At 37.6% G+C, this 14,708-nt stretch overlaps 2 protein-coding genes across 2 annotated transcripts in view; both read right to left on the bottom strand.

Annotated features, from left to right (window-relative positions):
- Positions 1–253: 253 nt before the first annotated feature.
- On the bottom strand, positions 254–4,964 carry LOC112567981. Its single transcript, XM_025244940.1, has 7 exons — positions 4,812–4,964; positions 3,406–3,665; positions 2,833–3,002; positions 2,054–2,302; positions 1,507–1,621; positions 1,186–1,312; positions 254–729 (listed from the first exon to the last, which is right to left on the bottom strand). Exons 2-7 carry the CDS (start codon positions 3,636–3,638, stop codon positions 595–597), a joined length of 1,029 nt encoding a protein of 342 aa, XP_025100725.1. The 5' UTR covers positions 3,639–3,665; positions 4,812–4,964; the 3' UTR covers positions 254–594.
- Positions 4,965–5,708: 744 nt separating this feature from the next.
- LOC112567980 (nephrin-like) overlaps positions 5,709–14,708 on the bottom strand; it is a 50,103-nt gene continuing 41,103 nt past the window's right edge. The window contains 1 exon segment of the mRNA XM_025244939.1: positions 5,709–14,334. Coding sequence (XP_025100724.1) covers positions 14,216–14,334 — 119 coding nt within the window. The 3' untranslated portion in view covers positions 5,709–14,215.

The raw sequence follows: 14,708 nt of genomic DNA, 5'->3' as shown, positions 1-14,708 counted from the left end.
GAACTAGCATCGGCAGACTTTCATTGCAAGTTGCGTCTTGTTTTTTTTTTTTTTTCTGTTTGATCGATGGTTAAATTGAAGTTATTCTTGTTCTGCTGTTGTGTGTTTATTTCTATACGCCATGAGAGAAAGAGATGATTGAATAAAGATAATTAAATGAATGGAGATTTTTTAAAATAATAAAATAATAACAAAGCACAAAACACTCTCACGAAAATCCAAACAAAAGCAAATGAATTCAGAAGAATAAAAATAGTTTTCTGAATTTTATATTTATTTTGTCACATTTCTTAATACATAGGGAGTAAATATATTGTATTCCACAAAATTCACAGTCGTAAACGGTAACTTTTCTTTTGAAAGTATTACAGATTTTCTTTCTGTTGAATCCCTAGATGTATCAGCTCTTCGTTTAGAAAGTTGGTATCAAAGTTTCCCCAACTCCCTACCTAAAAGTTGTGTGGATCCAAACATAGCAAAGTACAAGGTCCAGGAACTTGATGTAGAAGAATACTTTCAACCTCATCAATAAACTTTCTCACTCAACCAGTCCTTCTGAACTTAGGGCAAGACAGAAGAGAAGGGAAATAATTCTCATCGACACGTAAATAAGCCGTTACGCCAAACCTGGTCCAGAACATGACCAGGGGCATAATCTGTGGTGTTAGCGTTCGAGACTGGATTTTTTATCCACTCAAGAGATTGCGAGGTTGTCAGGATCCACGTGTCCTGCAAAGAACAAACAAACAAACAAGTAAAGGACTGATCTGTCTTCATACTTATCAAGTTAGAGCAAGTTTATTGACTCTAACTGTGAATGTAAGAAGGAGATATTCAGTCTTCTCCAGGTTTAGCATCTTCAAAGAAAAACGAAAGATCCTGAGTCTTTTATTTGACCAACATGTGTCCGCAGGCTCACTTTCTTCTCAAAGCACGGATAAAAATTGTTTGCTGCTATTGACAATTATTTTGTATGATTTTTGTTGTTGATTGTATGTTTAGTTTTCTGTGAATCTTTGTGTAGGGACAAACAGAACAAAGTGACACTGATACAAGTAGATGTCTAAAGACAGAAAAAAAAAACATCTTTGCTTACCCAGTTGTTCATATTAACACTCGCATTTTCACACACACACACACACGCACGCACTAACTCATTCGTTCACTCGCACAAATGATGCCCACCTCGAAAGCTGCCCTTATGAACTGGAGAAACTGTCGGGTACCGTCCATCCTGTACTGTTCCAGAAGCCAGTCGGGTGTAATGATGATTACAAAGGGTGTTCTGCGACCTTGGTAATGGTTGACGAAGCTGTTCACAGATACGACACACAACAGACAGAATCAGTTCACAGCGACGATGATGAGTAAGATGGGAGGACAATGACCCCCTCACCCCAATCTTAAACTTCCCCTTCCCCCAATATCTGCGTTCTTCGTCACAGCAGCAGTCTCACAGAGTCTCTTCTGTAATTCAGAGTAAACGAATCGATGTCAGCGACTCACCTGTCATAAAAAAGATTAAAGACATCCCGCTGAGTCAACACACCTGTGCAGGCTGGAGGTGTGGCGCACTTCACCCCGTTGAACTGCAGGTCGGGCACCGTGAACTGCCAGATACCTGTGGGACACAAAGGAGGCAATACGTAATAGCACTCAAAGGGAGGTAAGTTTGTGAGAGAGCGGTAGACAAAGGACACATCTTATTTACGAGGATAACAGAATAAGAAAAAATTAATGCTTTTATTTTTTTTTTCACATTAACTCCCGATAATCTAAGGGGGAAAAAAACATGAAACACAAAGCGAAAACATTAAAAATTTAGAATATATACAAAGAAATAAAGAGTGGGGGAGGGGTGGAGAAAGTTATTAACCCACGTTCATAATCCTGTATCACTAATTAGTGCGAGACGAGGACGCGACGTGCAGGCTAAACACACACTAACAATCTCTCTCACACACATATCCACACGCGCAACTAAACGCATACACGTGCACATCACGTGACCAGATAGTAGTAGCAACAGCTGTGTTTAGACCTCATCCTCTACCTGGGTACTCTGTGATGGGAGGGGACCCGCCGTTGCACAGTGGTGCGTCGGCCGGAAAGTCGTAGGTGTAGGGCCACAGAAGGTTAGCCTCCTGGTCGTAGGTCGTTGTCGAGCAGCTGGCGTCGTACTGGAGCTGGCTGACGGCAAGGGCACTGAACTCCGGGTCGCCGCCACTCTGGAGGCTGGGGGCACGGAAGCCGGTTATCTGCTCCGCCGGTACCCCGCTCGCTACCACGGCGTCGCGAACCTCTGCACAAAGAGTACGTCAGTCACGTGATATTTTAACATGTTGGAATTCGGTTAGTTGTGTCACAAAGTGAATCACCCGTTATGTGAGACAACCTTCGGTGTGAGTTATCTATTAGTTCTGTCAAGTCGACGAGACATGAACTCCGACAAGTCAACAGGGTATCACTTACTTGTGTCAGACAAGTCTATGGTGCATCAAGTTTGTGTCAGATAAGTCAACTGCATACTAATTCTGTCAGACCTATCTACAATATCTCTTTCCTAGGATTTATGAATTTACACGACCAGTCAAAAAGCAATGCACAGTAATTGAAAACAAATCCCCAGAATAACACTATTTTTTTTTAAATGGTGATGACGGTGGTCCGTGCACATTTATTTTGCAAGGAGCAATATATATATTCACCAACCACTGGACGGAGAAGTTGGAGAAGGTTTACAACAAATATGATTATTAAGAATTTTTTGGGGGGGAAGGAAAAAGGATTGCATTTGGTACTGCTAGGGTTGAGTTACAGGAATGGTCATACCAGTCAGGCTAGTCCTCCAGTCCGCTTCACTCTGTGGTACGGTGCCGTCTGCTGTGGTGATCCCAATCTCGAAGCCGAGGTCGGACAGTTCCTTGACGATAGTGAAGTCCGTGTTGGTGGACTGGACGTAGAACGTGCCAACGGCTGGGCAGTTGTTAGGGTTTGTGAAAACCTGTCAGGACCAACCAGAAAATCGTAGAGGAAGAAGTAGAAGGAAAAATGTGTAGTAGGTGTACTAGAATTAGTAAATGTAAAAAAAAGCAGTAGAAAAAAAATTAAAACTATAAGTAGAAAAAGTATATATATAAGAAGTAGTAGAGAAAGCAGTAGAAAAAATATAAGAAAAAAGAAGAAAAGGTTTAAAGAAAAGATTTTAAAAAGTAGCAGAATGTGGACTAGACAATAACTAGCAGAAGTAGAGAGAAAGAGAGCAGTAGAAAACATAGAAGGAAAAGAAAAGGCAGCAGTAATTTTTTTGTAGATGTCGTTTTCATCACTAATCATCTATTTTATCTTCTACTTATGGGGGACTTCAGAAAACGAGTTGTTCATACTCTTTTTCACCTGTCGGTACCTTCAAACAGCCTCAGGTAGGTGGCTTCGTTGACGGTGCTGATAGCGTACTGAAAGGTGATGAGCACCACCTGAGGGACATCCAGGGGATCGAACCCGCCGGGCACTGAAAAGTCATTCCAGCACCTGCAATCGGGTGGGTTGCAGTTGTCCCCGGGAACACACTGCCCTTGGGTTGATGTCACACAGGTCAGCGCGGTCAAGCAGACGACGAAGAGCGTGGCAGGATGCATTCTATGACTGTCAGGCCACACACCACACTGAAAATAATCATTAGCCACCAAACTCAGGCATCCATGGCCATGGTGAAAGATATTTAAAGCGATTGTTACACATCACAGTTTAAAGACTTAGTCAGAGTAGATAGATGGATTCCCTTTCACGGTGAGCGCTTTTCGTGTGTTTGGTGGAATGTTTGGAATCGGGTATTTAACAACTTCCGATTGTCGTAGAGGTCTGAAATTTTTACCAGTTACTTTGCTCACAATGCAGTATGTATTAATTTCCAGACAAGGAATAAAATAATATTAAAAAAAAATTAATTTTGTAAAAATATATATATATGCAAGGGTTAGAGTCGGAACACTCCGGGGCGCGACTACTTTTTCGCAGACAGGTTTTTTTTCACTGATTTGTTGTGCGCATGCGCGAACTTCTGCACGTGGTTACCAGACTGATGGTAAAATTAAATGAGAAAGTTGTGACTTGTTCTGATGAACATTGCAAGAGTTAGCATTGAGAAAGAACGAGTTGAAGACAACGATGAAAGGTGAACAAAGAAGTGGAACAGAAGACTATACACACCATTCGATGGCTTTTAACACGCGTTCTCAGAAAATCTTCCCATACAATAAGGAATATAGTACATGTAGTAATTGCTGATAGTTTAGACAAGACAAGACAAGTTTATTATTAATCCACAGCGGAAATACATTTGTCAACATCAGGGGCATAAAATACTACACATACTTCAGCATTCCCCTACTACCACACACTTACTCAGTCCCACACATCTATGAAAAAAAAAAAACCCCAAAAAAACAAAAAACTACATGATCAAAACCACGCTCAAACTAATATAATATTTAAATTGGATAATCAGCCATATCTAAGAAAAACGAATGATATCGCACTGACTGTGCACACATTTGCTTGTAGGTCAATATTATATATATGTGTGTGTGAGGTAAGAACCGTAAGATAACACATCAAAATGCATTTGCTAACAGATGAACGGTATTTTGTAGACACCAAAACACAACTTTGAACGAGTTACTAACTTAAGGCTCGATCGATGGAGTATCGATCTTTTAGTCTGTGAGATGAGCATTGGCAGTAAAAAAAAACTGCTTAACATTGAAACGAACTGGCTTTCCTGTATGTTTTTAGAGGATGAAAGACTTTACCTGTCAGAGAGATGGTCGTGGTGAGAGATGTCCCATTGGTTGCAAGCGTCGTGCGTTTTTGTCACGCGCTGGGCCGTTAGGTGTGCGCTGCATCAGAGATTTATCTTTTTTTGAACCCTTGATGACGATCGCAATGCTTATTTTTATCAAGTGGGTTACAGATAAACTAACAGCGGTATAGCTGTAAGGGTGGTAATGGTGCTCGCACTGAGTCACCGATGAAAGACTTCAACACACAGAACTATACTCACACAAAACATATACCCAAGTGTCGCAGTAAGACATCATCATAGTGTGAGAATATTTTGTTTGTTCTACTTAAAAGCTTTGCAGGTCAGTCTGAAAGGTCACAATATGTTATGATTCATCATGAAAGTCTTAAAACTATTTCTAGTGTCCGTTAATGACGCAGTGGAGCGATATGTAGGTACAGTATTAATTATTCATACTATATCTACCCTTCATGTCTTAATTAGGTTCATCTGTAGACAAACCTGTGTGTGACCTATGTGTGATGTAGAATTGTACCTCAAGACCAGAGAGGAGCTATTCCATCACATTTCGAGAAAAAGTTCCTTGAGCTATTTTAAAATCGATTCAATTTATTTTTAACAAAATATTTTGGACTGCACTAGGCCTTAAAATAATGATTAGTGAGGTGTTCTTCAAGGTTGAAGGCACTGTTTGGTCTCTGTCTGTACTGCAGGATATTTGGGTTTTTATTCACACACACAGGCAAAGGTGTCTATTTTTAATTTTGAGGTAGGTGGGAAATGGTCCATGACATAAAATTTCTTAAAGGTACATGATCAGTCCACATCTGTGTTGGCATTTAGCACGACAGTTAAGCTATCATGAAGCAAGTTAGTCATACAATCCTTAATCATATCACACAAATATATTGCATAGTGCATTTATTATCATTACGCCCAAATGAATGGATACATCAACATATGCATTTCACACAAAACCAAAATGAATTTACCTCCAAATTACTGGGTACATATCAACAGATGCATGTTCACACAAAACCAACTAAAAAGTCCACTCAAAAGACTTCTCTTGCAATTTTCCATACACACCCAAAACACATAAAGTCCATGCCTTTTAACTGATTGCCGTTTTTTCCATATTATTCTATATGATGTACACCAGTTTTTCCTCTACAGCAATGGGCATCGCTTGTGATTTATCTGTAAAGTGTTAATTCTACTTGGTGTTTGACTTTGATGAATTTTATCAATCAGCTTGTACTACAAAAAAATGTATTGATGTGAAGATTGTGCATGGTATTTCAAATGACTGCATCAGTACACAAAAAAATGTTATTCTTTGGATGAAGGAATGCACTTTCTTTCCCCACGTCTCTTTCCTTTTCCCCTTGATAAGCCTTGAGAATGCCTGAAGTTTTACGTAACAGCTATTGTAAGATTAACTGACATGTCATTGACGTTTCTCTCAGTTGCAGCATTCTAGTTTTAATGATATGATGAATATTGAAGCTTAAGTAATTTTTAAATAGATAGAGGATTGTTAAAATACCCAAAATAAACTGTTCCAGACTCTCCCCCATTCTGCAATAGCATAAAGGTATTTAAAGGTGGAAGCACTCTCTAAATATTCTTGGCAAGCCCTGAAGTGCTGATACTGCAAATGTCGACAAAATGGTTAACTAGAGGAGAGGGGTAAATATTAACAGCTGTCTGCAAAGCAGTGGAATAAAAGCCCTGTACAAATGTTATCATCTATGACTGTTTGTGAAAGTGTTGGTGGTTGCTATTTTTAGCAGTGATTTTCATCCAACATCAAAAAGCAATGCTAGACAGCTTTTCTGCCAATAAGTCCAAAAACAAATGTACATCTACACTTCACTTTGGCTGTTGATTACAGCTCGGTCACTCTGTTTCATGTAGTCATTAATCACACACATTAATCACACAAAGTGAAACAAGTGAATTTTAATGCCAGGTCAGTCTCAGCAAAGGATATCCTTCATTTTCCTGCAGTTGAGTTATTTTGTAATACAGATGGTTTCAGGTTTTGGCAAATTTGATCAGAAAATAATGCAAAAAGCAACACAATCAAAGCAGTGAAGATGTCTTGAAATAGTAATTATCAGTGATGTGGAAAACAGCTGCTGTGGCACATTTGAGACAGAAGAACTCAATCAGTGCCAAGTGCTAATGTACACACTAAAGAAATATAATGTAATGTTTCTCAGTTGTGACTCTCAAAAATTATGAATTGAAACACAACAGGATTACATCCCTGGCCATAAACATGGTTCTTTAAACATAACTTTCAAGAACATGAGAAACAGATAGAGGTATTAACACAGTATGAATTTACTATCTCAAAAAAAATGAAAGTGCAAACAACATGTAACATATCTACAATGAATTTAATACTATTTTCCTGTGAAAAGGCATGAAACCGTTTTCATCTCAATATGAAGAAAATATTCAATATCGGCTTGTATTACTTTTCTGCAAGAATAATAACAGAATATATGAGTTTTTAAATAGATTTTTGATCACACATCATACAAAATTTCTTATGGTAGAAAAACAGTTTAATTTTTGTCACTGCTTCTGTTCTGTAATGTTATGATTTATAATCATAAGGTTAAGGTTGAGAGTTGCCAATAGGGGTTCCTTTATTTGGTTATTCCTTTTGCACAAATCTGTGCATCTTGTAAAACTGTTTTAAGACAACACACTTTTTTGTGTGTACTCCGCATGCTCATTTCTATTATTGAATAAGGTACAGAGATTGGGTATGTGAAAATCTGAATCTTATTAAAGCCAGGGTCATTCCTTAACCTTTTTAAGGTTGCCATGGTGTGAGGAATTGGCAACCTTGCTTTCCAAGGGTCAGCTTTACATCTTTCGAGGGCATGCCCATCTTTCCTTCGCTGCCTTACCTTCTGGAGTCAGGTACTCATTCCCACCAGCTGGATCAACTGGGCAAAATTTTCTGCACCATACAGGTATTGCACTTCTAGTTCAAACGCTAGTGCTCTAACCACTCTGCTGGTCATTTCCCCATTACTGAACATTGTTACTGCTAATAAAAATGTTACTTATTATTTTGTAATGCTTTCCACAGGATGAGAAAGAAAAATGTTATAGTTCTACTCAGCTTAGCATATGTGATGGCAACTGCTTTCAACAACCATCATTATGTTTCCCTACCTACTTTTTTACCCTGAGAAATAATAACTGCTTTTTAATTCATCAAATGTTTTCTGAAGATGTGAAAGTACAGCCCATGGCTAAGATCTTACTTTCCAGGTGGGCTTTCTGTACAAACGGAGGTACTTAACAAGTTTAATGATGTACAACGTTAAAAAACAAAAACACAGAAACAATAGGAGAATTGGGAGAGGGGAATGTGGGTGGCCAATGGAAACTGACTTGAAACAAACCAACTTTTCAGACATTATCTTCCATTCTGTCATGCAGTCATTTTTCTTTTTCAATACAGAAGACACATAAAAAAAGGTGCAAACAACCAAAGAAATTATGTTAACATTTAAAGTGTTTGACCATCTATTGATCTAAATTTCAAACACATAACTGTAGTACATTTTATTCTCACATGGCAAGTATATAATATATATAATTTATATATGAAATACAATATTTGCTTCAACAAGCTTAATAGATGTAGAAATCAAAATTTTGATCATGACTTCATTTGCAGTTTCATGTTGATTATACATTTTTAGTGCACTAAAAGATATGTGTTGAGTTAAAAGGGTTAAAACCCCTCTACTGATTTCTTCAAAAGGGCATGAAAAATGTAAACATACCAGCATCACCAGCACAAACGTAGATGGAGTACGAAATGAAGTACTGTGTGGGGAAGTTTAGGGTGTGTTGGACGGACATTTTGTACACAACTTATATTTGTTTTTCCCTATTCACAACATTCTCCTCAGTCATTGTGTAGAGCGAGAGAGAGACACATGTCCCTGATATTAAACACTGATATCAAAAGTTAGCTAAATTATGCTTCTTGCTTACCACCGGAAATGTAAACATGTGTACATACTGGAAGTCCCGGAGAACGCTAGTGTGCTTATTAGATTGGGATAATGGCCAATAAAACATGCAGCAAAATTATGAAAAAGTGGAATGGGGTTAAGAGATTTAGCATCTAGTAAGGGTAAACAGGAACATATGGCAAACAAAAAGCAATTTTACTGATTTTTGATGGGAAATAAAAACAGTGGCAGTTCTGTATAGGGAGAATTTCATGCTGTACCCTGCTTCCTAGTCTTTGTCTGTAAACAACACATTTATCAATCAAGCTACAGAGGCAGTTTTATTTACAATTCTAGAGAAGGATATTTTTGCGTTGTTTCTACAATGGTCAACACTTACATATATAAGCATTCAAATGAATTCGACTTACGGGAAAACTCAGACAGGATGTTATCTCTATGCTCCCTTAACAAAACGAGAATAAATTAAAAACAAAAATGGAGGAATAATTTAATGAATGCAACAAAAGTATAGGTGAGTTGGAGGGGAAGAGCATAACTACAGCAATGAAATTTTGGGTGCAGGGTCAAGGGTGACACGTTTTTATTGAAAGAACTGGTACTGTTTAAAAGTCATGCAATTTCAGGATGTATAGCCTGTTTGTGATATAGAAAGATGGTTAAAGCTGGTATCAATATGCAGTTCCTTGAGTAAGGTTCTGCAATGAAAGCACGTATCTTCTGAAATCACCTTCTTTGCACAAGCATCTAAGCATGGTGCTCAAAGGAATTCAATTTTCAACATTCTAACCTTCACGAAAACACAAATGTGTGCTGGTTAAAAGAACCAACTCTGTGCGTTCAGTCAACTGTGAGTGCAGATAACCAATAAAGTGCTGTCACTGTCAGGAGAAATATATTAACATGTTATTGCTAAGTAACAAAATGCATTATCAAAGCAGCAACAGCTGCGACACAAATATGTCACATATACAAGCTTAATAATAAGTCAATTAATGTAACTTAAAATTTATACCCTTTATTAACTTTTTTTTTGAGGTGGAGGTGGGGGAGACCTTCAGTAAGAAAAGGTACAAACTGAATGGACATAATTCAAGTTACACAAATGGTGGGAGTTCAGATATCAACATTTCCAATGCACAGGGTCAAAAATATATCTTTCTCCATCTTTCACTGGCTTTACAGGATTATAGATTAGAAACAAGGTTTTCAATGACCCAAACACTCTCCATGGTGGCTATGTTTAGAAGCAGTCTGGGCACATAAGTGTAAAGACTGTAAATATACTAAAAATTAATGGGTTCTTACTTTCAATCCACAAAACAAGAACAAAAAACAAAACAAAACAAAAAAAAAACAAACAAAAAACAAACCCCAAAACCAAAGTTCTGCTTTTCTGAAGATATAGTATCATCTGCTACTTTAGAGGCAAGTGAGGTCATACAATATACTACTTGAGTAAGGTCACATGACCTGAGGTCAGCTGTCTAAAGACATTATTCCAGCATTGTCTTCAGAACAAAATTGTTGTGAAAGCAAAGAACTTACTGCAAAACTAAAGGACACATACAATAGTTAAGAATGCAGCTCTTTGTCTGAGACTTCAGTTTCTTCTTTCTACAGGAAACAACCCCTTTAATAATTCAAACTGTTTTCTTATTGCAGATGCTGTCAGCAAAACAAAAAACAAAGCAGCATGACCATTACTAATCTGATTATTAACTCAACTGTGACCTCACATAGGAAATAAGTTTAAAAGGTAACTTCAAGACTAGGAGAGTTTATTCCAATTGTTGTTTAGCTTCAAATGCTCGAGCATTCAACTATGTCAGGACTGAGGTAATGTCTTAGCTTGATTACTCTTTATAACTGCAGAGATAAAGTTTCCTCCTAAGTTATTTATCATGAATTTGTTTACATTATTTTGTGGGAACAAGATAAAAAAATTAAGATCTTGACTCATTGATTCATTATGCAGTTATCCAGTAACAAAGTTCATGACTATTTAGAGTGAAAAATCATTGAAGTGTGGATGCATTCTGTGCATCCAAGTACAAAACAGCATGAATGTATTTCTGTATATATTGTTAGTATGCTTCATGTGCTCACAAAATACATATTTCTGTTACTCCTGTTTATGAGCAGTATTATTTTTAAGGGCAAAAGACCTTAGTAAGAACCAAAAAGTGTAAATTCTCGAGTTCCTTTTAAAAGTGCAATACTAATTAAGGACAGTTCCAGCTTCACTCTGACATAACCAACACTTTCTCCAGCTTCTGTTCTGCCTTTCTGCCATTCCACTCTCACTTCCTTCATGTTGCCTTTCCCTAACTACATCTGTTTATGCACCTTTGTTTACATGCTTCCTTCGAGTCTTAATGTACTTTATTTGCTTTTGACTCTTCTACTCACTCAACAATAAAACTGTTTGAAGTGGAAAATATCAAACTCAGCTTAGACTAAATATACAGAAACCAGCATTAGACAGGAGACAATTTATATAAATATCTGTGAATGGAACAAGAAGGGCTGGGAGGCTGACATGAGAGTTATTCGAATACTATGCCATAAGAATTATGAGACTATTCTGATGTGAAAGTTATGGGAATATTCTGACATGAGAGTTCAGGTAATATTCTGGCATATGAATCCTATTTCATGCAAAATGAGGTGTTTGTGAACAACTGATATGAGGTGGAGAGCACAGTAAGGTGTGTGTATAGGATAGGGGGGGGGGGGGAACATATATGTCAGGCATGATATGAATTGTATATTACAATAACTGTTCCACTTGTAGAGCTCAAAGTTCTCATTAATTTTGATGGCAGGCACTTTGACATCAGTGGAACATGCAGCAAAAGACTGTGTATAGAAGGAAAGTAAGTGAAGTGGTCCAGCTTTCAAATGATAAATTAATCTTGTGTCAGTTAGTCACCATAGCATCACTAATGTAAAGATTTCAACTTAAAGGACATTATAAAACATGTGCAAAATCCTTTGCCTAGAAAGCAGCGTTAATGTCATTAACTCCAGACACTTCAATTACTACCAAAGAGAATAAAATTATGCAATACAATAATGAAAATTATTTGTAACCATTGTTTTGCACATTAATTACAGTTTAGACTCATAATTCTCATAATTTTCATGCCTATGATGCAAGAATTGTTTTTGGAAAAGAAATGTATGCATGTTTCCATCCTCTTCATTTGCAAGTACGCATCATCATATCTTTGTGTTAGCACTCATTAAAAGAAATACTTTCAACCACTTTTTTCACCAAGTGTAAAACTGAGAAAAGAAATAATTTAAACACAATTCCAAAACACATTGTAAAACTTAGGTACCTACTAGATTCAATGAATGAAAAACGTTTGTGGACATATCTAAGCATGGGAAAAGTAAAACATTTGTTTCAATAAATTAAAAAAAAAATAGCTATTAATTCAAAAAAGTCAATCAAATTAAAGAAGCAATAATAAATACAAAACCATTAAAGGTTTTCTGACCCACAGACAAAGTCTTTTGAGCAGGTTCCACTGTAGGGATGAAGGTCAACCACTGTTTACAATGCACAGTATTCTATGCAAGGACATTGAGCTGGCCTTAATAGCACATCATAATTTTAGGCTGCAAGAAGACACAGTTAACTATCAAAGTCCATTACTCTTAACAGCATAATACCTCAGTCGCCTTGCATTTCAGCTCAACAAGCAGTCTAGTCAGCAGCACACAACTTGCACTCACTCATTCAGAATGTGATTTCCTTCACTAATATGACTGTCATCTTCCTTCACGGCTTTAATTGATGCTGACATGAAAAGCATAGGCACTGTCTACTGACCTATGATCACCCTGAATCATATGGGGCGGAGGGTGTTATGAACATGAAAGTACAATGCTTGGGGTGTTGCAGATGACCAGTGAAAGAATCCTGGTGCTGGTGTCATCCATTTTTAAGCACCACCTTTAAAGTAAGGTGCATACATCTCAGAGAAACAGAGATAGGTCTTTATCGATGTCTCTTTCACTAGTTTATTTCACAAAATGTGAAAGTTGCCAAGCCTTAATTTTACTCTTATCTCCTTCAAATTGTGAGTATTTCCTATTGTCTTTTGCTTCTTCTCCCAACTTTCTGGCACTAGCTTCTTCCTAGTCAGTTCAATACTGTAAGATACCAAGCAAAGCAATTTGTATTTATTCATGATGCAGCAAGGAAAATTTTTGATGACTTTTTCCCAAAGCACTCCCATTATAACTCTTGTTAACAGTCCTCTTGTACACAAGATCAAGCAGTTATAAGCTTTGGCAAAGTCAGTTTTCTGCTATGCAATAAGTGTGTCTCTTCTTTCAACTGCACAATTGTCCAAGTTCTGTTCCAAAATGCCCCATTCGTTGAATTATTCATTGTATGATACACTATCACGAATAAGAATGCGACAATAAATAACACACGCTCACGCACAATTTTTTTCATCTCATTCATATTGATCAACAGTTTCTTTTTAAAATCCACTCATTGGATTGAATTGTAATAGCACCAATGAAGAGTTCAACAGGATTGGAGATAGTGCTAGGAAATGAGGGTTAGCTGATCTGAGGCCCATCACTTCCTTTACATCCTTGCAATACTGGGATCAACATGTCTAGATATGTGTTTGTGTTACTGTATGTGTATGACTGTCCTTGAGCATGAGTATTTTGTGTATCTCTGGGAAAGGGAGTGGTAGAGTAAGGACTTGGTGACATCTTTGGTGTACATGTATCTTTGCCTCCCCCATGCCCTAATTAGTACATCCCTAATTAGCGCATCCCACTCTCTTCTCTTTAATAATCTGATTTAGGTAGGAACATGGGTCTCAAGGCAGTCATGTTTTCTCGTAGAAAGCTGATGACATCCAATTTTTAATGACACACTTGCTGCCTTTACCCAATTTTCCACAGGAAACACAATCTGATGCAAGCTTCCAAATCATACATAAAGATTCCTTGCCTCACTGAAATCTGCATCATTCCACAGCCTTTCATATATTCAACAGCTACAAAAACTGATCCTGTTCTTGTTTGAAATCTCCTTCTTCAATGTCATTTCACGAGGGACAACATCGAAGGACCATCTCTGCATGTTTTGTGTCTTACCACCATCTTCTGCATCCATTGAATTACCACTCCTGGCCTGTCCAAGTTAAACCTCATAGTGTAATGCAATGCCACAGTATCTGGTTGCCAATCAACCCCAGGTCAACAGTCACTTGGAGGCTGCAGACTAGCACTTGTTTTCATCATTAAGTGCCTGTTGTGCATTCAATGATATCCCGCATGCTAGGCAACTCACACTAATCTGAGTGAAGAATAAGTTATCTTCCTTCCAACAGTAAACAGTTGGATGATATTTTTACACAAGATGCCCTCGCATCTCTGATCCTGGAGCCAACTGCTTGTGAGGTGATGGGCTGACACGTGAAGTGGGTCCGTTGTACGTGGGATTTGGCACAATGTTTGGTGACAAGGATCCTGAACGCACACACAATTTAAAAGCATTAAATAATAATAATAATACAGCTCATTTACTTAGCAATGACTGGGCTCAAAGCACTATACATACATAAAAATGCACAAGCATACAGCTTTTTAAGGTAAGTATGAAATGCATCTTCACAAACACTCGTGCATACAACACCCAACCACTGACGGTCAGCCTTGTAACACTATATGGAAAGAGGTATGTCAAAGCAAAGATATGAACCCACAATACCCGATTTTTACTGTCATGGTCTTGTGCTGAAGCTGCATAATATGTATGCTCCCTCACATTCTCTCTCTTAACATGTTCTTTGAAAGAAAGAAAAGTCTAAATTTGAGACTGTATTTATGTCAGTTATCTGGCT

The sequence above is a fragment of the Pomacea canaliculata genome, linkage group LG7 (genome assembly GCF_003073045.1).
Source record: "Pomacea canaliculata isolate SZHN2017 linkage group LG7, ASM307304v1, whole genome shotgun sequence".
NCBI lineage: Eukaryota > Metazoa > Mollusca > Gastropoda > Architaenioglossa > Ampullariidae > Pomacea > Pomacea canaliculata.
Note: the sequence above shows the minus strand (reverse complement) of the source record. Positions and strands in the feature narration are given on the sequence as shown.